Source organism: Crinia signifera, chromosome 6 (assembly GCF_055691185.1).
Source record: "Crinia signifera chromosome 6, ASM5569118v1, whole genome shotgun sequence".
NCBI classification, from domain to species: Eukaryota; Metazoa; Chordata; class Amphibia; order Anura; family Myobatrachidae; genus Crinia; species Crinia signifera.
In genome coordinates this window covers 91504582-91532106 of record NC_139222.1, presented here as the reverse complement: position 1 = coordinate 91532106, position 27525 = coordinate 91504582, and the positions used below count along the sequence as shown (strand labels likewise).

At 43.0% G+C, this 27525-nt stretch overlaps 1 protein-coding gene across 6 annotated transcripts; it reads right to left on the bottom strand.

Annotated features, from left to right (window-relative positions):
• LOC146007803 (uncharacterized) lies at nucleotides 1-26262 on the bottom strand. Of its 6 annotated transcripts, none has more exons than XM_083146453.1 (15): nucleotides 26006-26262; nucleotides 20251-20631; nucleotides 19192-19294; nucleotides 18940-19104; nucleotides 16222-16355; nucleotides 15660-15780; nucleotides 14634-14783; nucleotides 11974-12146; nucleotides 11100-11423; nucleotides 10325-10403; nucleotides 8479-8609; nucleotides 7960-8080; nucleotides 4532-4681; nucleotides 2301-2497; nucleotides 1-1737 (listed from the first exon to the last, which is right to left on the bottom strand). In XM_083146453.1, exons 2-15 carry the CDS (start codon nucleotides 20620-20622, stop codon nucleotides 1471-1473), a joined length of 2487 nt encoding a protein of 828 aa, XP_083002579.1. In that variant the 5' UTR covers nucleotides 20623-20631; nucleotides 26006-26262; the 3' UTR covers nucleotides 1-1470. The 6 variants fall into 6 exon arrangements, with proteins under 6 accessions (XP_083002579.1, XP_083002580.1, XP_083002576.1 ...); XM_083146454.1 differs by having other exon boundaries at nucleotides 10325-10430; nucleotides 20311-20631; XM_083146450.1 differs by having other exon boundaries at nucleotides 2-1737; nucleotides 10325-10430; nucleotides 26021-26260.
• Nucleotides 26263-27525: the final 1263 nt, after the last annotated feature.

The window sequence follows — 27525 nt, the reverse complement described above, 5'->3', positions numbered from 1 at the left end:
ATACTACATAAGTACCCAAATTTGTACTGCGATCAGATCTGAATAAGGACCAATGTTAGTTCAGCAACATTCAGCTGGTGACACTGGCAGTGGGGATGTGTATGTACCCCTACTTAATGCCCCAGCCATGCTATACCAGTAGGAATCTCCACAATTTTGATATAGAATCTTAAAATCACCAGACAAATAGTGCATTACCTTAAGGCAGAGAAGATCTGTAAGGTCCTGCATGGAGCGGAAGGAAAGCGAAACAAATATATCCGTTCCGCTTGAATAAAGACATGGACAACACTGACCATGCAAATGATGAAGCCACTCAGAGTAATCGGTTATTGGATGTTTAAGTCAAATAACTGTTTTCTCAGACAGATGGAATTACTTTATTCAAAATAGCAAGAGATATTGTTGTTGTAGCTACCACAAAATACTGCCGCACGCAGTGGTTAAACTCTATGGCGAATTTTAGGCACTTTCATTGTCCAGAATTAAAGGACTACTAATCCCAAAATAAAAGGTTGCCCAATACAAAAAGAGCTTTTACTCACATGAATGAAATATAGTAAACAAGGATATACATGAAAGAACTTGACACCCCCAAATGACATTGCGGCCAAACTCAACCATCTTTGGCAGAGAATGGCAAAACAGGACAAATGTATGAACAATTACACAGCAAGTATCTCAACTTTTGTCAAGTTATAGAAAATTTTAAAGATGACACACACAGTGTGATAAAAATGACCATCACAGGCATGTATGCCTATAATCTAGAATAATGCCTTATAAAGGCATTTCATAGCGCATGGTTATTAAATTACAGGCGTAAAATAGTCTGGAAGAGATCTGGCAGCTAGGCTTGAAAGACCCACGATTCCAAAATGTATACAACTAGACCACTGATGCATGTGATCAACTTTTGGAAGCAATTTGTTTTTTTGAGCTTCACACACACACACACACACACACGAACACACGAACACACGAACACACCCTTTTCCTCCATCTCTAAGACTAGCAGTGAGGTTAATAGTAGCGCTTTTATATCAAGCAACCTTTAAAGCTTGTATGTTGTATCTACAATTCTCGATCCTCCTTACACTTCTGGTTTGTAAAGAAAACATAACCTGTTCAGAAATGAGAGCCACAGACTGAAAATGCCAATTCAAATTTGCATCCTTTTTTTTTTTTAAATTACACAACTTTAGGAAACAAACAGGTACAGTAAAAATAAAATAGAAAAACTATGTACATACATGTTGTTACTTTTCCAGAGACCTTTGCAGAAAAAGTAACATGCATAGTTTATGTTATACCTGTAAAGAAACCATGTTTGCAGTCCTATCACCTCCTACTTGAAGGAGATGTTCAGAGTTTACATCCTACAGCCTCCTGCTTCCTTGTCTACATGGTGCCGATCACCGAATGTTCCCTGGACCTTCGTACATGTGGGCAGTGTCTTCAATATCATACTCAGACATCTTTTGCTAAAAATACCTGTGCCAATGCACCAACATCTACCTGCTCCATCTCCTGCAGCCCTGTCAGCTGAATGCTAATTATACTCCCATCTTCGGTATTCATCGGGAGAACATGATATCCAGTCACAGTGTTGGTGTCCTCCGTCTCACTGATCACAAAGTGTATTTGTGTTTCCTGATCAGTTGGAAGCACTTGCCATGCAAACTCCTCTTGTGTCTTGTTCATTTGGACATTCTCCAGAAGATGTATTGCCGGATGCTAAAATTAATAATAGTATTATTAGGTATCTTTAACCCAGCAAGAAGAGAAATCGAATAAAGAACGCTACAACACTTCACGTAAATATAGCTGGGTACAAAAATAAAAGCAGTGTGCATTTTTTTTTACCAAATATAATGTAATAATACGATAATAAAAATAATCAAATAAATAATTAGAATAATAATTCTAGGATGGCATATTGTACACAGGGCCTTCCTGTGTCCCAATTGGGGACAGTATCATTATGCAGGTAAGGGGCAGGTTACAGGATTAAAGTGCCAACAAATAAAAAACCAGAATGAAGACTGGACATCATTTATACACAATTGCTAGTTTTAGGTTTATGTCCTTTGTTTTACAGTAATTAAATACTGCATTTAAAAGCCTGAATAGAATTCACATAAAAACTCAATGTATACTCCTTTCAAGGTTATTTTTAATACATCTGTATATTTTAAGCACGCCTGTAATGTAATGAATACATACTACGGTCTAGATTTGTAACACAAATTTCTGCTAATCAATTTTCAATCTTGTTCCAGTTCTTTCCCATCCCTCACCTTTTCCACGCCGGTCTCTTTCCAATTTCTTTTCCGTTTGCAGCTGATCCCTGACACGTTAGACCTTCTTATGCTCTTCTCAGTCTTGTGGGTCTTTTGGTGCTGCCGGAGGACAAAGCGCTCACGAAATGTTTCTGGACAGAAGCGGCATTTCAGCTCTGTTTCGGAGTGGGAGTGTTGCTTCTGTATGTGAATTTCTGCAAAATGAGAATGCTGGACTGAACAAAGACTACAACAGGAAGCAATTACAATTACAAAAAAATAACAGTGTGGGCCAGATGTATCGAATAAACAGACAGCCAATCACCTCCTACCTGTCATGTTACAGGCTGCGTTTGAAAAATGACAGGTAGGAGCTGATTTATCTGGTTTATCACTCTCCATTTTATCACTTTTAGAAGCTGGATACATCTGGCCCTGTGAGAGATAAAGTACCAGCCAATACGCTCCAAACTGGCATGTTACAGGCTGGCTTTAAAAAATGACAGGAGCTGATTGCTTGGTAATTTATCGCTCAAATTTTAAGCTCTCCCCAAGCTTTGACAATTACCACATCCCCCTCCCCAATTCTCTGAAATAAAGCAGGTTTTTCTCTTCACCCACAAATGAAGAGCATCCTAGTGTACTTGTAGAGACAGGTCTTTATAAAAGGGACATGGCTAAGGTCGACACAAGCATTAGGTCAACAACGGGAAGGTCGATAGTCAAAAGGTTGACATGCGGTTTCACGTTTTTGTCCAAAAACAGGTGGTATTTCATACTCTACAATCCACTAGGGCATGGAGGGAGAATATAATAGTGTGCTGTGTGCAGCAAGGCACCGTGCCTGAGGCATGGGGAGCACAGCAAGCCAAGCGAGGGGACACGGTACACTAATATGGTGTTAATGTCGACTTACGTCAAAATTTGGGCCTGAAAAAAAAACTCATGTCAATCTTTTGACAGTCGACCTAATGCTTGTGTCGACCTATTATATGTGTCGAACTAAGCCCCATCAACATTTAGTGGTCAACCTTCACAGTGTCGACCCTATGACCCATACCCTTTATAAAATGCTGGTGTTAGCAACCTGTATAAACCTAGGAGTCTAGACCAGTGGTGCTGTCTGTACTGCCACTGCAGATCTAATGGTGTGTACACACGTGTACAAAAAATCTCATTGGGATCGCATGGGTTTTTTACCCTTGCAATCCCGATGCGCGTTCACGTATCGCAAGCAGAAAGTCTTGGCTGCCTTGACTATATAGTGCAGATCTGCACTATATAGTCAAAGTTGTATGCAGATCGCATGCATACCGTGCGATGCGATCCCGATTCGATCAGATCGCATTGCACGGTACTCACACCGTGTGTACACAGCACAAGTTTCTTAGCTTGGTTCTAGGCTCCTGTCAAGGTATACCCATCTCTAGTCTAGGGAATAACATTTGCACAGACTGTCACTAGATCATCTTGAAGTACTGACACTAATAGTTTCCTGGACCTTACATGATCAATGGCTATGCCACACACAGCCTGGCAGCCATTGACGATCATGATGTACCACACACAACCATACCTGATCATCATCATCAATTGCTACCAGGCTGTGTACCATACTAGCAGGACATATCAATTTCTGGGGGTACAGTGTGTATTACAATTATATGATTTCCTTCTTTTCAAATCAAGGGGGTAATGTTGGCATATTTAAAAATATTCGGTCTAGACCAAAGTACTCATGGACCTGTTCTTCTAATCAGACATCAACAGTTCTAAATAAAGTTCTTCCAGAAGTATCTAACTGACAACACAATCGCCCAGCACTAAAATAAATTATATTACAATGTACATCATGACAAACATTGTACTGGAGAAAGTCAGCAGTTCTGACATAACAGGAATGTGGGATACATCTGACAGGTGTAATGGTACATTCCCTACTTAATGCACAAACTACATTTTCATGTAAGGTGCATAGTGCATTCTTTTCTTATGTACTTCTTACCAGAAAAAGAATATAGACAATTTGTATTTTATTTATTTTTTTGCTATAAAAAGGTGTTTTTCAATTAAAATGCATTGAAAGGAATAGAAATTCTTTACACGGACTAACACCAAACTGAATAGCTAAAACAATACAACATCTTTGTAACATAACTTTCACGTCAGTGGAGATGGGGGCTTCCAAAACAAACATTAAATTATGATTTAGGAAATGTGGAAGAGTTAGTGCTGTACCAAGTACTTACTGAGACTGTGCTTCCCTGTAAGGATGGTATTACAGATCGGACAATGAAGTTTGGGAAGCTCCTTCGTGTGTTTCCGCAGAACATGCATCTCCATGCTAGTCTTCTGTGTGAACTTAGCCTGACACACAGAACACGTGAATGGCTTTTCACCTATGACAGGGAAAGTTAAACAAAGAGGTGCGACATATAGGTTGTAGTCTTGTACAAGTATCGTTATCATCTGCACTTATTGTTCCCATTTGTCGCCGTTTTATGTATTTTACATTAATCATCAATCAAACATTGGATGAGGATACCACCCTCTGATGAGTCACCCAGGCCTTTGCTTTGTACTGCCCCTTGGCTCTAACCTCATGTTACCTACTGAGCTCATCACACACCATGGACATCTCACACATTCATGTATAAACCAACATATGGTCTGTATGTTCTCTCATAGGGAGAGCGAGAGAGAGAACCCTCCCAAGGTAATTTATAGACAAATGGGGTGGTGGAGACCTGCGTTTGCGGTACAGAGAATGTACGATGTGCCAAACCTAGCAGTAAAGTGTGAGCTGTACATATGCAATAGTTGGTACAGATGAAAGACTTAGGGTGTAATTTATACTGCTGTAATAAGATGCTGGTGGGTACGTTAAATAATAAGACATTTATTAAGCTATATAATGCTCAGAAAAAAAGGGGGAGGGGGGTTTTGGCTAGGGTGTAGGTGGTTTGGGGCAGGTGGGGTGGACAAGCAGCAAACAGTCATTGGGAGAAAGTCTCGTATGCTACAGGTCGCCCCCGCCCAAAAAACCCCTCCCCCCCTTTTTTCTGAGCATTATATAGCTTAATAAGGGTCTTCTTATTTTACGTACCCACCGGCATCTTATCATTACAGCAGTATAATTTACACCTTAACTCTTTCATCTGTACCAACTATTGCATATGTACAGCTCACACTTTACTGCTAGGTTTGGCACATTGTACATTCTCTGTACCGCAAGCGCAGGTCTCCACCACCCATTTGTCTATAAATAGTGAAAGACGTTAATATAAGTTAAGATGATTGAGCAACCAATTATTGAATATAAATGCTAGCTCTAACATACCAGGTTAAAATTATTTATTTTCCCCTTGAGATTTTTGAATAATCGTGTACAAATACGGCATCCAGGTCAACCTTTTGATTGTAGACCTAGACACTGTAGATCTACAGGATCTAACCCTACAAATACATATCAGGGGGTATGTACATATACTTAATTTGGGCAGCAGCAGACATGAGAAAATCAACTCTTGCTAATAATTCTTGCATAGTAATTATTATTTCCCAGGTAATTGTAGTGTATGCAAGAAACCTTTTTGATTACTTATTCACAGTTTCATCTATCAATCGTAGTAGAACACAATTCACCTGTTTCAAAGTAAGTCTAATATTTCCAACATTGCGCAGAGGTTTGCTTCTTGTAGGAGTGGATATATTAAACCAGGCATGTCCAACGTTGGCCCTCCAGATGTTTTGAAACTACACATCCCAGCATGCTTTGCAATAGTTTTAGCATTCTGATAGCAAAACTGTGGCAAAGCATGCTGGGATGTGTAGTTTCAAAACATCTGGAGGGCCAACGTTGGACATGCCTGTATTAAACAATTTTGTCCCCAGATTTAGAAGTGGTCCGCATCATACTTTTTCACCTCGCTGTCCCCCTGGACAGGTAGGTCTCTGATACGTGGAGAGCGCATAGCCTGATGGAAACTGAACAAGGCGCTTTTGCGTTTCCCCCAGTATCAGCTCACAGATTAGGGAATACTTTGATTTTAATACTTCTTTGGATGTTAGTGTGATCAATTTCTCTTACCCTAAAAATGGGATATATATTTTGTTGTGTAAACCAATGAATGGGATCGCCAAGCCCCAGGAATAAACGTTGCCTCCGTATTTTTAACGCAGCTGAACTTCTCATTGCTGCACAGTGGAAGCAACCTTCTGCTCCTTCACTACCAGCTTCAACTTTAAATACAATTATTAAAATTTGGTACTCAGCATCTTTGGAATAGATTACTGCTCTTCTTCATGATAGAGTTGATAATATCATGCTGTCTGACCTGTGGTTCTCTCACTGCTAGCCTTAAAGTTTCTCCGTGACATCTTTTAGTTTTTGTCATAGTTCTATTGTCGTAGTTATATTTCTGCTTGTATTATGTATGTGTTATTGTTTGTGACTCAGTGGTCTCCTAGCAAGTGTCGAAACCAGCTGATCGAGGCCGGAGCGGACGTCACACACTCTTCCCTAAAACCGCCTTGGCACACCCGTGATTTTCCTGACACCCAGATAACAGCTGGTTACCACCCCAAACACCAGCTTTCTGTCAACTGGTTGTGATCAGAAAAGACTATGGATTTTGTCGCTGAAGGGCCTTGCGCATGCGTGCTATGATCCATACGCATGCACAGTCCATCCATAGTAGTCTGCCTTCTGAAATCGCAGGGCTGCGATCAGGTCTGATTAACCGCCAATAAGTACTAACCAGGCCTACCACTGACAAGCTTCCAAGATCGGACAGTGCAGTGGTGTAACTGTATAGCCGTATCATAGACTGTCATAAAAATGAGAGCAGGGTAAGCTCTGGAGTAAATTTACTAAAGCTTCTAAAAATAAAAAAGGGGTGATGTTGCCCATAGCAACCAATGATATTCTATAATTTTCTAAGCTGCAATAGACAAATGAAAGACAAAATCGGATTGGTTGCTATGGGTAACACCTATTTCAATTTGCATTGCAGAAATAATTAGAACTGGCACACTGAATAAGAGTACAGATGTACAGAAAATAATAATAATACAGTAGATAACAGTATCAGAGATACTGGTTACCCTATACCCGGTGTAGCCAAGTCCAGTCCTCGAGAGCTACCAACAGTTAATGTTTTCCAGATCTCCTCATAATCACAAGTGAAGTAATTAGCTCCACCTGTGGATCTTTTACAATGTGTTAGTGAGTAATGAGTGCACCTGTGCAGCAGCTAGGTTGTCTGGAAAATGCGAACTGCTGGTAGATCTTGAGGACTGGATTTGGCTACCACTGCCCTATACTAAACAGCAGAAGTACACTTTTGGTCAAAGTCAAATCAAGCAAAGTAAAACATTTTAAAACAAATACAACTAAATAACTTTTAGGGTTCTGGGGCTGAAGTTAATTCAAAACCCTTTGCAGTCAAAATTTGTCCGGTCTGCTTTAAATTGTCTTTTTTTTTTCTATAAAAAAAATGGTCTACATGGAATGTTGAATGATGTTAATGTTCTTATTATAAAGTGGCTCACCACTGCATCGGCTACTAGCGCTGGGGCTGTTGGGCCTGACTAGACGTTGGACCTGAAAGGGTTAAAGTTTCAGCCTGGCTTATACTGGCCACTACACAATCAATCATTCTCAACTCTCACCAACCTGTGTGTGTCCTCACATGTCTTGAAAGCTTGAAGGCATCCGTAGTAGCGAACTTGCACTTGTCACAATGGAATGGACGACTATCATTATGAATCTGAAGATGAAGGATCAGATCAGCAGCCTAGGAACAAGAAGATACATTAGCGTCTACTCTAGGAAACACATACTTTATAGAAAATGACACATATCAGGGACAGGGCATCTCTCCCGAGGACCTAGACATGGGAGAGACGTACTAAGCTTGGAAAGTGATAAAGTGGACAGAGAAAGTACCAGCCAATCCTGTCTTAACCGCCACGTCACATGCTGTGGTTAAAATATGAAAATGAAGAGCTGATTGGTTGGTACTTTACTTTTCTCCAAGGCAAGACATTTGCCCCAGTGTTTCCTAAGAATGCCCTACTAAACAAAAAAATACCAAACCCTACTGAGAAGACATTATCCTAAACATAATTAAGGTTCAGGCACTGTTATCATGAATGACGTATTATTGCAAATCCTGCTGTGCCTATTACATACCTCTGCTGCCTCATGCTCACAAAAAGGACACTTAAACAGGGTTTCGGGTTTATGGGTTTTTTTGTGCTTGAGGAGCTCGATTCCGGTCGCAAAGGCCTGATCACAGTCTTTACATCGGTGCAGCTTTACTTCTGTCAGAATGAATAATATAATGAGAACAACTTGGCAAAACATTATATTGTAAAGGTTCTAACATGTTCCAGCATTATAGGTATAGAAGTGATACTAAGGACAGGACCTGATTGGTTGGTACTTCTAGCTCTCTCCAAGGTTTGATACATCTCCCATTCAGAGAGGCCACAAGGGGATGGCGAGTACTTTGCGCCTCAGTGCAGCTTGTCCCCCAACCCCCTGCTGCTCCGGAATATTTGACCGCCGGCTCGGTGAGTGGAGAGAAGGGTGCAGCCAAGGAGATGCTTTGCAGTAGCGCTGTGTGGTCTGTGAAGCCAATGCCCGCCACTGACCAGGGACCAATGTCTCCCCGCATTGTCCGTGTTCAGGGAAGCCGATACAAGGCTGCTTATTCTCGGACATCTAGGCCAGCTCCCTAAGGCTGTGATTGGCGGCACAGCCTCCCTTGCTCTCCAATACAAGTACTGCTGCAGCACCAGTCCATTGTCCAGCAGTGACCACATTTGAAATGTCCACCAAGAGGGGAGCAGGAGCATGCTATGCTATGTGCTGCGCTCTCCTCCTCTCACCATCTGGCGGCTTCTTCATCAGCAGCAGTGAACTGAAGCAAATTTAAGTGGCACTTTTGGGGGACATTATTTGTAAATGGCATTACTTTGGGCATTGTGTGAGGGATCATACAGCATGGAGGTATCATACAGCATGGATAAGCAGGAGAACTGGGGCATTATGGTGTAATGGACATACCAGTGTTTGGCGTAATATGCATTATGGTGTGCGTAATCCTGGCGCAGTGTGTGCAAATGGCTCTAGCTGGCGCAGTGTGTATAAGTGGCACTATTGTGTGGTGTAACTGTCCCTGTTAACAGATTATGGGGGAAATTTACTAAGATGTGTATTCTACTTCACATGTGATGTTGCTATGGGCAACCAATCAGATCCTGTCTACTATCTTCTAGAGGATGCTATATAAATAAGTAGATTCTGATTGGTTGCCCATAGCAACATCACATGTGAAGTAGAATACACATCTTAGTAAATTTCCCCCTATGTCTTCTCTAGTATGTGTGTATCTTGCTTTATGTGAGTCGGCCAATTAATACTTCCCCCCGACCCACAGTAAGGGGCACCCAAATCTATGTTTGCTTACCAGAAGAAAAAAAAAAAGGCCTGAGCCGGCCCTCGGCTCAAGTTATATGCCATGTGGTGGAGAGGAGGAGGATTCTGTATGTGCCATGCTGGGGGGTAGGGGAGAGGAGGCTTATTCTGTTGGGACCTAGAAAATATCAGGTGGGATGCCAATTTTTGTAAGCAAGCGGACCCACTATTTTTGGCGTTTTCACAATCACTAGTAGAACTAGTGTAAATGGGTGTGGTATAGCACCTCCACCGTGAGGATTCAGACGGCCATTAGTCCAGATGTAGGAATCCCAAATGCCGGAGCGAGTGCAATGGATACCCTTGCAGGTTTGCTGCACTTGCCACCTATTCTAGTCTCCCTCTGTGGGGGTCATGGACACCCACGAGGGACAAAAGGCCGTCAGTCTGAATTCCCACTGTTGGGGTTTTAACACTCGGGATTCCGACGTAATGACTGTAAGGATACAGACTGTCGGGAGGCCATCCGGAACCCAGTGTAAAATCGAATGTGCCGTTTATGTATAGAATTCTTTAGTAAATAATTATTATGCTTTAACATATTAATTACACTTACCTATCTGTGCTTCTGGGGTGACTAGCTGAATGCGCTTTCCCTTCTTCGCTGTTATTTGGGCCTCAGAAGTGTCTGTTTCCTGGAGGTTACACTCAGGGGTCACAGTCTTGAAATAGATAACAATATAGCAATTATGGAGCACATAATTTAAAACAGAAAAGAAAGTATTAAACCTCTATTCATTCATCCATCCATCCAAGGTGGTTCCTAAAGCACTTCATTCGCAGAGCAGAAATGGCTACCTTGACAAGCTCTAATAAGAGAAAGTGTCTGTATGGAAGCATGCATTTGGTCTCTGCTCTAGAAACAGCCATGCTCTAGAACAGTGGTGATCAAACTGTGGGTCCTGACCCCAAAAAGGGTCCCGACCTTCTCACATCATGTTGTGCCTCCACAATGCTGCCATGTATGTGCCGCCTGCTGATTACACATGTAATGTGATGACCTTCTGCAGTTACTTTCTTGGGTCCTGTAATTATTATCATTGTCTGATAGGGTCCAAGAGCAAAATAGTTTGAGGACCCCTGCTCTAGAACAATCATTGTTGGCAGGGGTGACTAGAATGCATGCCATATAAATTGCTAAAATTTAACAATATGTTCCTGGTATTTTTTAAATTTATGCCTGTTTGTTGGATGTTGGCAAACCAGAGAAAAACTTAAAACATGGAGAACAAATGTCTCCTGAAAAATGTATTTATTAGAACACATACTGGCAGGACACTCACAGTGTTGTCAGAATGGTGACATTGTATAAATGCCCCCTGGCTACATACCTGCTCCTCTCCACTCTGTGTGGACTGAGTAATAGAAGGGTCCATGGATAGGATTATGGGTTCAGAGGTGTGAGGTACAACCAGTGGCTGCAAGACGTGTCCTAGATCCTGCACTTCGTACACGGCAGTGTCCATCTGCTCAGCACTCTGCAACACAATTGCTTGTACGATGCTGCCATCCTCTGCATGCATGGGGATGGTGTGTAATTCAGTCACTGTACCAGATTGATCATCATCAATCAAAAACAACTGTGTATCCCCATTCGCAGGTAAAATGCTCCAGGCAATGCCATCTGTTCCTGCTTCTGAATCATGTCCATCCACCTAATAGTACAATAGTAGAGGTCCTTACGTATTACACTACTATGTTATGACAATTATACTACTTATAACATTGTATTCAATGAACTAGAAAATAAAATATAGGGTACATCCTGTATCCCTTCCCTGCCCCAAGCAATAATCATACTTTGTGGGGTATTCAATCTCCCGCCGCTATTCCCGACGGGGGATATAGCGGTGGGGCATTATTCAGTGCCGCCTTCCCACAACAGCATTGAACAAGGAACATCCGGGAATTGGCGAGTATCCGGCTGCAGCTCCCGGCTACGCCCTCTTTTCGGCACTTGGCAGGTGGGACATTGAATCCTGCCTGCCAAACCGGCCGAGAATGGGACCGGGTCACGGCTGTCGGGCCAGCCTTACAGTTGTGACACCAGGTTTCATACCCCCTTAAATTGGACATCATTTCTGCAATATCCCATAAATGCTTTAGACTTATTTAAAAACTTTGTGCAAATAGAAACAATCTTACCCATAAGTCATCAGATATTAGTATATAATTAGAGTTATGGAAACAGTTTACAAGTCTCACCTTATTGCCACTGGCATTTATGGATTTTTTCCCAGATTTAACTCCTACTGGCATCTCAACCCTGTGACTCAATTGATGCTGGCGGAGAATGTAGCGCTCATGAAAGGTTTCAGGACAGAAGCGACATTTCAGCGGAGTTTCCAAGTAGGTGTGTTGTTTGCGGATGTGAACCTCTGCGAACAAGGTTATTCAATAAGACTTAAAAAAGTCCAGGTAACAATATTTATATCAAATGAATTGCCATCATTTAATAATTGATGTTTACATCACATGCGCATATAGAGCCAGATTCACAGCTGGATGCAGGAGTGAGCAGTGCTACCTCTTAGGGAGCAGCGGATTTGAGAAAGTATGTTAGTGATGCAGTTCTCTTACGAATCCCAGTGGGGCCAGTGAATCTGTGTCAGATGATGACCCCCCATCTTTGGCCCCAAAATGGCCACTGCCTGTCAATGAGGCTGTGACTTCCAACACACTGCAATCCGCGATGCAGCAACATCGCAGCACATGCTCATGTTGGCTCCGATGCAAATCAACTGAACATTGGTCAATAGATCTGAATCAGGCCCAAAGTTTACTATACCAGGATTTATATCATTATTGAGTAAGGAAGAACCACAATAATTCCCAAACATCAGGGATTTAGCCCATGCAGGTTTGGGGACTGAAGCATTAACTTAGCTACGTATTATGTTCAGAGTGATCTTGACAGCAGAAGTTGCAGACTGAGGAGGATATTCAATCATCGGGGAGATGCCCGCCGGGCCCTATTCAATGATGTCTTCTCCGACAGCATTGAGCAGGGTATCTAAGCTCAATCTGCCGAGAACGGCTGGGAAGTGACGAGCTGCCGGCTGCAGCTCGTCTCTTCCTGGCCCCAACTCATGGCCATGCCCCCATTTCGTCTCGCTGCAGGCGGGACATTGAATCCCGCCTGCATGTTCTTGGTTCGAACGGGACTGGGTCACGGCGGTCGAGCAAGCTCGCCTGCCGTGACCCCCGCAATGAATACCCCCTGAGACTGTTGGAACAGTTAGAATTATTCCACAGGCAGATTGCTCAGCACACAGTGCCGCACTTAGAAAATCCCCTGAAATCACCCAGTGTGTAGGCCCCATTAGTGGGAAGTGTACTACCTCTACTTCGGACTTATACTTGCTAAAATAAACACTTTACAACTTATATAAAATACACAGAAAGCTGTAAAGAGAGCGTATTTTAGTAGGTGAAGGCACACTCAAACCATGGATTGAGGTTTTTATATTTATAAGAATGCAGGTTATTCCACTGTACCAATATGCTGGACTGTATGAGGATGGGACTAGCAACTTATTCATGCCATTTCAAAATGATTGCAGGTGGCCCGACTGAGTGTGTCCTTTATTTATACATTGATGAGGCTCCTTTCCACTGAGTCTGCTCTGCAATACACTTTGCCTCTGTTTTTATGAACATTTACTTATACTTGTCTGTTGATATTGTTATATCCTGATATCCTTCAAGACTTCAAACGCAAGATACATTTATATATAAAAGTTTTTCTATACATGCTTCTGGTGGGAGAGCAAGTGTCCGTCTAGTTTAAAATGTCCTTCAAGTCTTGCTTGCTGTGCGGGTATATATATCCTGTTATTTTTTACGATATATAACTATCGCCATTTATCCCTAATATGATATGGGATGGATTTACTCTTATATTGTAACTGCGATACCGCATCCAAGTTGTATTATTTAACAATTGTTGAGTCATTGCCCCAACTAGTCCATTTGTCCTTATCCGTTTATGTGTGTGTGTGTGTGTGTGTGTGTGTGTGTGTGTGTGTGTGTGTGAGGGGGGAGGGGGGTGTTTACAATAATATATAGATGTTAGTGTAGTATGGGGAGGGGGGGGGGGTAGGATGGAGGGGAGGTAAGTTAGGCTTTTTCTGGTAGTTTAGCTAATATGTAGCTATAGACCACTAACTTACTCCTACAGTCCATAGTAGGTAGAGGGGTAGTATAGTTGCAGGGCTCCAGGTACACCTAAGTTGGGGATGGGTAGTACAGGGTGGGGGGTCATGTGGGAGGTTTGCTTTGGGTTTTTTGGGGGGGTTGTGGGTATTTTTTCTCTTCTCTTTGTAAGTGGGTTTAGATCTAAGGAGGCTAGATAGCGAGCTATTTTATTATCCTCAGTGGTGTTTTCATCTGATGTCTGCTCTCATACTGTAATGTTATGGTGCTCAGCAGTTGCTTGTAAGGCATGCTGTTTTGGTATATCTCCTTCCGTACCACTGGATGCGGAGACCCCGATGGCGCCTCTGGGTACTTCTATGTCTATCTATGCTATTGTGAGTCAACATGCACCTTGTATATCCTTTTATATATCTGAGAGATTATGATATGTCCTATTTGTTATGTGCACCTTCTTTGAAACATCACGATCTACAATGTATTGTAATGTTTTGTTTGTTTCTAATTGTAAAATCAATAAAAATACTATATTAAAAAAAAAAAAAAAAAAAAGAATGCAGGTTATATTTAGTGGCTACCCATGACACAAAGATAAGTTAACACAATTCTACATTTCTTTCCAGCCTCTAATAAGAGCTTTTCCGCTTACCGCAGGACCCATCCCTTTCAGGTATGTTGTATAAAAAAAATGTTCCACAAAATATACTTACGCACGTCATTCTTCCCGAACAGGGCAGCATTACATTTAGGGCAATGTTCCTTGGGCAAGTTCTCTGTATGTTTCCTTAATATGTGCATTTTCATACTGGTGTTCTGCGTGAACTTGGCCTGACATAGGTGACATGTGTAAGGCTTCTCCCCTACAATATAAAGTAACACATGGAATTAACGAAAGAAAACTAGAAGATTCAGTTTTATAGAATAGGAGGAACTGTGTAACACTAGTATGTATATATTTAATATTTTATCATTTTACATAGAGTAGCCTGCAGCTATCAGAGATGGTGTCTTTAGTCATCTTCAGACCAAGTATACCACCAGTAGGCTATGAGGGCTTTACTCTCCGTTACCAAGGGCCTTATTCTGGTTGGTGCGGTTCTGTCCGTGTGCGGTCGGACAGACGATGTTTGGTATTTGCGCATGTGCAGAGGTGTATCTGCGCATGTGCGAACGCTGCGCTCGGCCGAATACGGAGTGAATTCTGTACAGAAAACGATCGGTTGGAACACTGCGAACAGGGGTGGAGAGGGGCGTGAAGGGCTGTTTGGGCTCATTACCATATGCGTACGCCCCGCATCTCATGGGCGTTCCCATGAAAACGCTGGGCGTACGTATGGTAATGCAGCCATTACGCACGAGTGGGGGGGCGGACATATGACATATCCGGATGCCAGCTGCCCGCCCATATCCCTGCTTTTGCACGGAGAAATGCCCGAGTGGTCTGGAGCACTCGGTGCTGCCTGACCACTTGGTCCTGCATTCGATGGTCTGTGACCATCGAATGATGGGGGGGGAGGTTCGCAGAGATGGAGGAGGTGTTCACATGAAAAATCCACTCGCGGTCAGTTCGGTTGGCGTCTTACCGCATTCGGACGGTGTGAGCGATCCGTACGGAAGGCAGGGCTAAGAACACACGGTTCCTGTCCGAAAATACGCATCCGAACGAATCAACCAGAATAAGGCCCCAAGTGTTCCTGATCTTTCACATCTAAAACCCTGCAGCATTTCCCACGTACCCGTGTGTGTTCTCATGTGTCTTCTCAACTTGAAGGCATCAGTAGTGGCGAAAGAACAATGGCAGCAAAGATATGGTCGCTCCCCAGTATGGGAACGGATGTGTACTTTCATCCTATTTGCCTAAAGAGACGTGACAAATAAGAAATAATTATTTAGTGGTAATGAATGAAATGGAACAATTCAAAAATACTTCATGCTATGAAGTTGGAAATCCTTAAATATCCTAGTAGTAAAGAGACGTCATCATTGAGATAGAAATGGTTTATCTGGACGATTCATTAAAAATTTGTGCCCGTCTCCTGCATAGGACCCTCTATTCCCCATCGTATTGAGACCCCAGTATCCCATATGGATAATAGAGAAATAATAAAGCAGAAAAGTGTGACTCTTCATGCACCTTGGTATAGCCAGGTTTGGTATTTTCAAACCACCAACAAAATGAGCTTGTGTGCGGGTAGGGAGTGAAAGTGTGGGGTGAGGAGGAACTGGTTAAAGTTAAAAGCAGAGGGTGTCATGCAAAGAAATAACATAGGATTATACTTTATGTCAAGTTGCACATACCTCCACACTTGCATAATCGCAGTAACAACACTGGAAGGGTTTCTCCAATGTATGAGCAGACCTGGTGTGGCGCAGGAGATCTGCTGCTGTCCCATATGCCATGTCACACTCTTTGCATTTATGAGGCCGAATTCCTGCAACAGATATAATAATGTTGTATTAACTGCTTTCTGACAGATATACAAACCAGGCTGTCTACTAACACAGGGCCATGTAGAATCACCTCTATTAAGTACATTCTTTAGCATTCATTGCAAGGGGATACTAAGAACATAAGTATATTATGAATCTGAGATATAGATGGAACAGGTGAAGATGCTGGCACTAAATGCAATATAAAAACTTATTTTGACTTTAGTGAATAGCTCCCCATTACACTGGTTTCCACAAGGTGCTCAAAAAGCCAATAGAATAGAATTGAACTGAACTAAACAAGCAAACACAAACAGATAGGAACTCAGGGGTAGATTTATGAAGCAGTGATAAGGGAGAAGTGATTGAGGGGTAGATTTATTAAGCTCGGTGAAGTAATAAACTGTCTGGTTTTTATCACCAGCCAATCAGCTCCTACCTGTCATTTTTCAAACCAAGCCTGTTACTTCGCAGTTAGGAGCTGATTGGCCGGTGATAAAATCCAGACACTATCATTTCACTGTGCTTAAATCTGCCCCAAAGTGCTTGTACTGTACTTTATCACCGGCCAATCTGCTCCTGACTGTTATGCAGCCCACACACGCACCGATCCCGGCATGCGTTGTGGGCTTAACTAGCACACATAGCATCGCATCGTATGCCTTGTGCAAACGATGTGCATGCGATGCAGTGCTAGAAAAAGCTAGTACAAAAAGTATGTGCAGCACATACTTTTTGTACTGTACGATGAGGTGCAGTGGGAGCGCGCAACCCATCGTACAGCATCGCACCGCCCGCATCGGTGCGTGTACGGCCTCCTTTACATTACAGGCTGGATTTAAAAAGGGACAGTTTGAAGCTGATTGGCCAGTGATAAAATACCAGACACTTTATCACTTCTCCCTTATCACTGCGTCATACATCTACCCCTCAGTTCCCCCAAGAGCAGGGCTGGGCAACACCGGCCCTCCAGATGTTAGTGAACTACACATCCCAGGATGCTTTGCATTAGTTTTGCTATGTGGCCATGCTGAAACTGATGCAAGGCATGCTGGGATGTGTAGTTCACTAACATCTGGAGGGCCGGTGTTGCCCAGCTCTGCCCAAGAGGGACCATAAAATGGCAAGTGCAAACATCCTCCTCTCTCATTTGATCACTTTGCAATTAAACTACTAACTTCCAATAGGTGACCACCAGAGGCACTAAAAGGCACTAGATTCTGACCAAAGTTGGCACTGCTTTGTACATGAATGATTCATGTACCAGGGTGGGGAGTGGCACGGCCATCACCTAATTGGGGGCATGGTGAGAGACAGTATGCTGACAGCTGCCTTCTACTACTTTTGATGTTGTTGAAAGGACCACCATATGGCATGTACAGTCCATGTACAATCTGCGCTACTACAGGTATAACACAATAGAAACATAAGTGACAGAACAAATCCGAAGGAAATCGGCTTTCCTGTTATTTCTGGCTCAAATAAAGAGAGGAGAGAAAATAGCGATACAACATTAGACATTGTGGAGGATATAGACTTGCACACAATGCAGCCGTACTGAGGATATTCACATCCATCAGCAATGCCACATTCATACATTTCTACCTGCTCAGTGCAAGAGATCAGACGGATCTCAGAATACACTAAACCCCACATAGCCTGAAGCATTGTCTACACGCCCTCAGAACACTTTTCCTACGCCAGAACAACCTCGCTGACAACTACTAATATCCATGCAGCCACGAGTGGAGATGCAAATGAAATGTGTATGCTCACAGTTGCAGGTGCTCAGCTACTACAGCATAAGAACAGCGCAATAAATTGCAAGAACAATTCACAAAATGGATTTGTGTGTAGATCTGAATCAACCAAATTATTAGCAAGCTGGTTACATGTTTTGCTCAATAATGTTGTCCATGCCAGGGGTTAAAATGGATTTGTGTGTAGATCTGAATCAACCAAATTATTAGCAAGCTGGTTACATGTTTTGCTCAATAATGTTGTCCATGCCAGGGGTTTAACGCTAGTCGCCCTCAACAGGTGATTTATCCAATAATCCTTCACTATCCTTCCTCCCCCTACTAGAAAGTAGCTCCCATTGTCTTCCTGGGTCAGATGTACTACGCTTGCAAAGTGATAAAATGGAGAGCGATAAACCACCAGCCAATCAGCTCGTAACTGCCATGTTACAGGCTGTGTTTGAAAAATGACAGGTAGGAGCTGATTGGTTGGTGGTTTATCACATCCTTCAATGTCTTATTCTGAATCCGTTTGCAATTCATTGCAATTGTATCCATTCATTTTAATCTCCTGAATTAAAATGATCAGTGTACTCTTGTTTGTCTTCTGTTGAATTCTTCTGTTTGCCATGCAAACCGAACAAAGCAGCACCCATTCATGTTTATTCACCTGTAATTTTCATGAAAGTTTTAAAATGGGTCCTGTCTGCGTGCCTTGTGATTTGGTCATTACTTGTAGCTCATACTTTCCAAATGCTTTCCTTATAGGTCATACCTGTATCACTCTGTACAGCTATGTGACATTTGTGGCGCCTTGTAAATAAACTTTGATAATGTTTTTCCTTACCCAAATGGAAATTTACATGGAGGCGAAGTTCTGTGGTGGAACCAAATGTCTTTTCACACAGGTGACATTTGTATTTATCTGAATGCCTCCGTATATGGCGCCTCAGTGCAGTCAGATTGAATGACGTGAATGCGCACTCCGCGCACCGGTACAGTGTCATCACTCCTGGAGAGTAGACAGAATGAATTATGCCAAAACTAAATAAAACAATATTAGAATGCTAGAATACTTCTCACAACTATACCATCGTACCTGTCTCTTCTGTGGTTTTAGCTGGGATACATGATTCCGGTTCTGGCATTACTTCGGGCACTGCAGTTGTTACCAACTGGCTTTCATACACCTGGATTGTATTCTGCAAGGGAAAATAAAGTGTATAATCTGTGGTGCACAAGGTGGTTTGACATATAGGAGATCTATATATAATACTCACTTGGATTTTTATTATAGAAATATGATTGTTGGGTATCAGACTACACTAATTTATTTTTTCCTGCTTTGAAAACTTGTTCTATTGTGTACGGGCACAAAAATATCATGGAAACAGCATACCGCAAAATGTGAGGAAGTCTCTATTCAAGGCTGGGCATCAGTTCACACATTGTTAACAATATAAGCAAAAATTGACCAATCTGTCAATAAACAAAATCCGCCAGTTTGTAAATATAGCACTAGATCTTAGAGGCAGGTGCTACAGTGGCCCCTCTGCCATAATAAGAATGTGTGTGAACCCAGACCTCCTGGCCCAGTCTCGAGCCAACCAAGGTTTTGACCTTTTATTTAGTGCCCGCAAAAGAGGAGAGAGAGAACAGCCAGATCATAAGCAGACTCCAAGGAACAGACATGGCATCTACTAGAAACAACAACATTTGGGAAAACCAAGATACAATCTTGTCAACATCTGGTATAATTCACTGTGAGCCAGCAGTTAAAAGACCTCCAGATGCAGATACCATTTCCTAGGGTGAAGGGTTTGTCTAATTAGGAAGTAAAATTCCCAGGGATGAAAACATCTGTGATAACCAAAATGTTCAGCATTGCCCTACTGGCCCCTCTCATGTCAATGAGACTCTTGTCATCCCCTTGGTGCTTTTTGTAGGCCGCACTTATGTCCGGATAGATTTGGATGGACCTATTTCAAAAGGACTTGTATTCACTGACCAGAAGGTTGAAATCCAACCAGAGCTCAATGTATCGGGAATAAAGACCTTGTAACAGATTTAATTACAGAATTTACAAACTCCAATAAGACTCAAAGGCTAGCAAACTTCACACCAGGAGAATATCACTATAACACACACATACACATACCTGGTTGTCTTCACACGGGACAGGCTGAGACACAGAAGGACTCACAGACTGGACACTCACTTCCTGGCGTGCCTGCTCAATTTGAGGATGCAAAGTTTCTTCCAAATCTTGTAATTCAAACACTTGTGTTGTCTGCAAGGTCTGGCTATCGTCCTCATCTCGCTGTATTCCTGTGACCTGTATGCTCACAATAGAGCCATCTTCTCCCTGCACAGGTACTACATGGAATTCTGATACATTACTGAACGCCTCATTGCCATCTAGCATCTTGTAGACCCGAAAAGCCAAATCTGCCTCATCATGTGTTGGCTGTGTTTGCCAAACAACTTCGTCTTGTTTCTTCAAAAGAATGTGTTGCTCATGCACCTCCATACCGTCACCCTAATAATAAAAGGATGGTTAGATCTCATAGTGAGAACACAGAAAAATTGCATGTGTTAAAAAGCCACTAAAGTATTTCTGGTACTTACATTAAAACCTATACTACTGAATAAAATAATACATATGAACAAACAATCTGTCCAGCATACTGATTGCTTAACAGGCATGTCCAAACTGTGGCCTTCTAGCTGTTGTGAAACTACACATCCCAGCACGCCTTGCCATAGTTTTAGCATTCCATAATAGCAAAACTATGGCAAGGCATGCTGGGACTTGTAGTTTCACAACAGCTGGAGGGCCATAATTCGGACATGTCTGGCTTAGGAGCATGATGCATCTCTGTTTGGTAGAAGTGCTGAATGAGCGCTTGAGTCTGTGGATTGTAAACACCTGGGTAACACACATGATCTGAGCACAAGTCTAATAGTGTTAATATAACATGCTGCAATAATGATTTCACTTGTTTTGTTTTTTTGCTAACATACAAAGCTGCATTGCAAGGTCAACACTAATAATGCCTTTATTACGTTTAGGAATGAGTTCGCTTTTAAGTTGTGCCAAGTTAAACAATGAATGACCTCAAATGAAAAAGCTATATTTTTGTTGGTAAAACATTTATTCATGATTGGTGTATAACTTGATTAGTGTACATAATAAAAACTTGAATACATATTTTAGACTGAGTAAACAAATAAAAACAAATGTTAATAAACCATCAGAGCACCTCAAAGGAGTCTATTAATTCACAACTGTGAATAGCAACAGGAGAGCTCCCAAAGCTTAACAATCAGTATGTAATGTTGGAAGTGGCAGGTGTTTAGTCATGGGAACTGGCATTCTTCGAATTAAGTGTACCGCCGAGATGCTCCACACTAGGGCACAAAACAGCAGCAGACTAAAGCTTCGATTTTTCCCTGTTTTCGTTTCGATTTTGCTTATAGAAGCAAAATCGAATAGAAACCTAATCAAAATCAAATGGTTTTAGGACACTTTCGACTGGCATTCAATTCGATGTGCACTCCCATTTTCTCTATATCGAAAAGAAAAATAGACTGTGCAGCCAAGGAAATCCTGAATTGGATTCAGTAAATACAATGTGTACATTGTGCCTACACTGAGAAATTGATATTGAATGTAAAAGTACAGCTCTAATGTCAAATAGAATGGGAAGATCTAATACCAAATCTAATGGAAAATCGAATCTAAAGCAAATAGAAGCATGGGTACTTGTTTCCTAGCACGGCCACAAATCTTGGCCATCGGGGGTAATTTTAGTGGCCTGCGACGCGACCGACGCCCCCGATTTTTCCATTGAAATGCATTGAAAAATCGGGTCGGTCGCGTCGTGTGCGCCTAAAAATGCTTAAATGGTCCACCCGCGAGGGCCGCAATTTCCCCATAGGGAACAATGTTAAATGCTTCAATTTACCCGCGATGACCCCGATTTCCCATAGGAAACAATGTTAAATGGGTCAATTTACCCAAATCATCATAGGGAAGAATGGTAAATGGGCCAGAAACCCCAAAAAAAACCCCTGACCAGTGAAATGTACCCCCAAAAGTAGTTTACGCCACCCCGCGATCAACGTGAACCCGAAGCGTGGCGAGCGCGGCGGTACGCGTCCTCCAACCTTTTCATACCCCCACTATCCACGTCGGCGTGGAGTTGAGAATAGAATAGTGTGGCGAGCGCAGCGAGCCCCGCGAGGGGACGCGGATACCTTCACAGGTAAACGCGTCCCTTCGCGGGCTTCACAGGTGTCCGCGTCGCCATGGACACCTGGGAAGCCCGCGAGGGGACGCGTATAACTGTGAAGGTATCCGCTGCGCTCACCACGCTTCGGGCTCGGTGGCTCGCTGCGCTCGCCACACTATTCTATTCTCAACTCCACGCCGACGTGGATAGTGGGGGTATGAAAAGGTCGGAGGACGCGTACCGCTGCGCTCGCCACGCTTCGGGTTCACGTTGATCGCGGGGTGGAGTCTAGTACTTTTGGGGGGACATTTTAATGTTCAGGGGTGCTTATTGGCCCATTTACCATTGTTCCCTATGATAATTTGGGTAAATTGATCCATTTCACATTGTTTCCTATGGGAAATCGGGGTCATCGCGGGTAAATTGAGGCATTTAACATTGTTCTCTATGGGGAAATCGCGGGCATCGCGTCTGGCCCATCGCACCCGATTTTTTTGCGCATGCGATGCCCGCGATGGCCCCGATTTTACCCCCGATGACCGCGATTATGATCGTTGTGGCCGTGCTAGGAAACAAGTACCGAAGCATGTATACACACCTTTAGTTTTGCCAGATTTCTGCTTGCACCCCAGGATGGCTACAAGCAGCCATCCACAGCTCAAGATTAAGAATAGCTGCTCTCTCCCAGCGCCATTCACAGCACAATAAATTGAATTGACTCCATAGAATTAACTGATCTGGTCTCGATTTATGAAATTAATCTAGAAATCTGCATCAACAAATGAAAGAAGAATATTTGGTACTTATGTAGTATCTGGGCGTCCGATTTAGAAATCGGATCGCATCGCATGCGACCAAATCGTATGCGATGGTCAAGATTTTTCCATAGGATTCAATGTTAAAATGGTCTGAGTCCATTTTAACATAGAATTCAATGGGAAAAAGGTGTCCTTTTCCTTTCCCCACTATCCAAGTGGGCATGGAGTTGGATATAAACCTGTGGCGAGCGTAGCGAGCCCCGCGAGGGGACACAGAATACTTTTTAAGAAATATGCGTCCGCTCGCCACGCTTCGGGCTCGGTGGCTCGCTGCGCTCGCCACGCTATATAAAATCAACTCTATGCCCACTTGGATAGTGGGGAAATGAACAGGACCTTCTTAACATTGAATCCTATGCAAAATCGCATCGAATCGCATCGCATCTGATTGTATGCCTTAAGGTATGGCATGGCATACAATCACAAAATCGGACGCCCAGATACTACATAATTACCGAATATTCATAAGTAAATTAGCGCTAAAGGCAAAGAGTGAAGAACACGAGAGCTACTGAAAGCAGAAAACACTGGCATCTTTTGGGCCAGTGGTGGATGTACAACCTGTACCCAGATGTAAACATGCTATCAATTACTTTTGCTGGTAAGAGAAAAGTCAACGTCAGTAAACTTATGTAAATCAAAAAGTTGATCTAACCAGGCAAGCTGGAACACTTCAGGAGCCACACGGGAAGCTATCTAATTTTCAATAGGCTGCTCATTACCAACATCAGAGAAGCCCTGTACACATGCATCGGGTTTTCCCAATTTTCGATTCGGTTTTGCTTATAGAAGCAAAATCGAATCGAGTCCTAAACTAAATCTAGTGTTCCCGCTAGGCTGTTTTAGCGGGGCGCTGCGCCCTGCCCGATTTTTACAGAGCAAAATGCGCCCTGCCCTGCTAGCAGCGCCCCGCTAAAACAGCGTGGTGCCTGCCCTGGCTGTGTGCACGGGGGAAGCGCAGCGCCGCCTTACACGGCGATTCCCAGCGCTTCCCCGGCAGCACGGTAACTTCGGCGGTCCCGCCTCCTTTAGTGACGTTGCGGCCCGGGCACGCCCCTTTTCATGACGTCGCGGCCCGGGACCGCCCACAATTGTGACATCGGCGGGCCCGGTCCGCCCCCTCTTGCGCTGCCCCCGTGCAGCAGCGCCCTGCCTGCCCTCATTTCTAGAGGGAACACTATAAATCGAATGCTTTTTGTGACACTTTCGATCTACATTCGATTCGATGCACGCTCCTGTTTTCACAAAATTGACCAGAAAAATCTACTGTGCAGCCAGGAAATATCGAATTCGATCTAGTAAATCGAATGTGTACAATGTACTATGAATGCATATCGAACTCGATATCTAATGCAAAAGTACAGATCTACTGTAATGCCAAATCGAATGGAAAGATCTAATGCCAGAATCTAAAAATCGAATCAAAAGCAAATCGGTGTGTGTACAGGGCCTAAGAACTTTAGAAATTAACACCAGTGTAAACTAAATAATCTGCAGGCATTTAAAAAAAAAACTATAACAAATAAATATGCCAATAAAGTAGGAAGAAGGCTGCCTGCATGGAACTAGCTCAAAGATGACATTGCATACAACACCTTTATCAAGGTGCTCCAGATTACAGAAATGTTCATGAATATTTGCAGTGTAATAGTTACTGAATCCTGTCAAAGACTGCTCTAATTATGGGTAAGAGAGAAGAAAACAGAGGATGACCAGTCTTTACAGGAAGCCGAAGCCAGTGAATCTGTATCCAAAGCTCTGAACACACTATACGATACTGGCGGTGCTGCAAAATGAACGACCAATGGGTCAACACTGAAAAATATCGTTAAGTGAAGTCACCCGTAGCCCCACCGATCATGCAGTCACTGACGATATCATCAGATTAGACATGTTCAGATGATCAGGGTTATTGTAAACAATCCGCAGGAGTGCACATAATGATATAGTGGGTGCACACTTAACAATGATAATGATATTGTTAATGAAAATCTTATGCTGTGCACCGAGCAATAGCACACAGCCATTGCCCTGGCCATGCCCAGAAAATAGGAGCGACTCTCTCCCATTTTCTCAAAAGCTGGCATCACCTGCCATTCCCCTGCTCCCAAATGGCCACAGTGTGACTTAGTGGGCTGCAAGCAATCACATCTAAAAAAATTCAGAGAGGTTTGCGTACAGTACATCTATGAATTTGGAGCTACATACTTATTTATCTACATTAGAAAGAATAAGCAACCTCCTGTACACAACATAGTGATTACCACTATCAGTTACTAGCCTGACCCAGAAGTCTGAAAGACCCTTGTCTCTCAGCACAAAAAAATAAAATAAAAAATAGGACAGAAACCATCTCTTCCCACAGATCAACAATTTCTAGAATCAGAGCTCCAAAACTGTAAGTCTAGCAAAATGAATGTGAACACCTGACGCTACTACAGCACCTGCAGTGTCACACTGTCCCCACACTAGGTCACTCAGACTACATCTTATATTGCGTCCCACACCAAAGATTACTACACTGGTTTATATTTGCCCCACATATCAGTGCATGTCCATATCTCCCTATGCAGGAGTGCATTCTATAAATCACTACTTAGTTATGTGACCTATAGTTCTCTACAGAGGAGTATAGACACCCTACATGTATGTGCTCACCTGCACTCACATATCCATATATAGGAATGAATCCCTGATCCATATAGGGGCTTATTCTGATGCTTCCCATGTGTTCCTCTGACTCCACTAGGTCCCTATACAAGAGTGTACTCTGACCTCAGACATCCCCACATATATGTACCCCCATGTTACCAGGTGTGCCTGGCCTATGCTCCAGTGCCCGGAGAGGGCGCACACTCACTCAATTTGACTCAACACAGCGGTGACCACAGCTCAGGGCAGAACCACCAGCACCTCTCCAGCAGCCGGAACAAAACTCCACTTCCTGTCAATGGACCGCTGACGTCACCGGCAATGCAGGTCATGTGGTAGAGAGGGCGCCGGGGGTGACGCCAAACACAAGAGGACAAAGGCATCAAAGAAAAGTGACTCCTACCAGCAGCTTCTGCTGGTGCCTGAACGGCGGTTAGGGAGCGTCTCTGCTGCTAACCACGCCTCCCCCAGTACTATTGCGTCGCTGGGACGTTCGTTAAGCCACGGCTCCACATAACACAGTCAGTCTCTGTTCTTTCCTGACAAAAAAAATCCTGCACAATTTCCCGCCCTGTTGTGTAGGGATTGGCTATCAAAAGAAAACATCGGTCAGAAAACATCGATTCTGGAACCGATGTTAATCGATGTTTTGCGTTTCATTAAATTGACTATTTAACAAATATAATAAACTTATGAAATCATACTTTATTTTAGCATGATTTATGAAATCATACTTTATTTTAGCATGATAGAGGCTGCTGGTTATAGTATTGGGTCAATCCAATTGCAGGGAAAGGGCATGAGTCACAATGCAGCCCGTTTCCAATGGTGGGAGGTCTGAGCATGTCCATCTGTGAATATGTGCATGCACGATGTGCAGACAGAGGCAGATCTCTGGAAGACAATGGAGTCATCTGCCGCCGGGCTCCTGCTCCAAGGGGGCACCTCTCCTCCCCTTCTAGTTTAAATCAGTTAACTGGAAACCATCGATATCGCTTTTATAGCTGAGTTCTGAAATATATGTGTTCTCTCTCACTAAATATATATAGATATATAGAACACATATATTTCCATACCCTCCAACATCTGAAGGGCAGAAATCGGTACACATTTAGAAAGGGGGTGTGGCCACATGTAAATGAGGGCATGGTCATGGGTAAATGGGGGTGTGGTCATGCCTCCGTTCCAAATGTGTACTGGGCTTTTTTTTTTTTAATAAGAGGATACTATTAACTTTAGGAGCACTTAAATTCCTTGAATGTGACGTGCTGCAGCTCAGTCCTATGACATGTGATGGCTGCTGGCATATTAAATAATGAATTTATTTTCAATGTTCTGCCTACAATAAGTTATGAATAATCTTTTTTTTTTACATTTCAGATTATTCATAATATTGTAGGCAGAAGATTGAAAATAAATGCATTATTTAATATGTCAGCAGCCATCACATGTCATAGGACTGAGCTGCAGCACATAACTAGAATGAGAAGAGATTAATTTAAAAAAAAAAGTTTAACCTATTAACTCCAGCCTCCGGCCGCCGCTGGCTGCACCTGATGACCAGGGTCCCGTGGCCGCTGTATTCCACGCTGTGTGCAGTCAGTGATAGCTGATTGAAGCAGCTTTCTCTTCGCTCAGGGAGTCCTGGGTCCTGTCCCCTGTGCGCGACGCGTCATGATGTTATGACGCGCCGCGGCCACACGCTGGTCCGGGAGTCCTCAGCCTAAA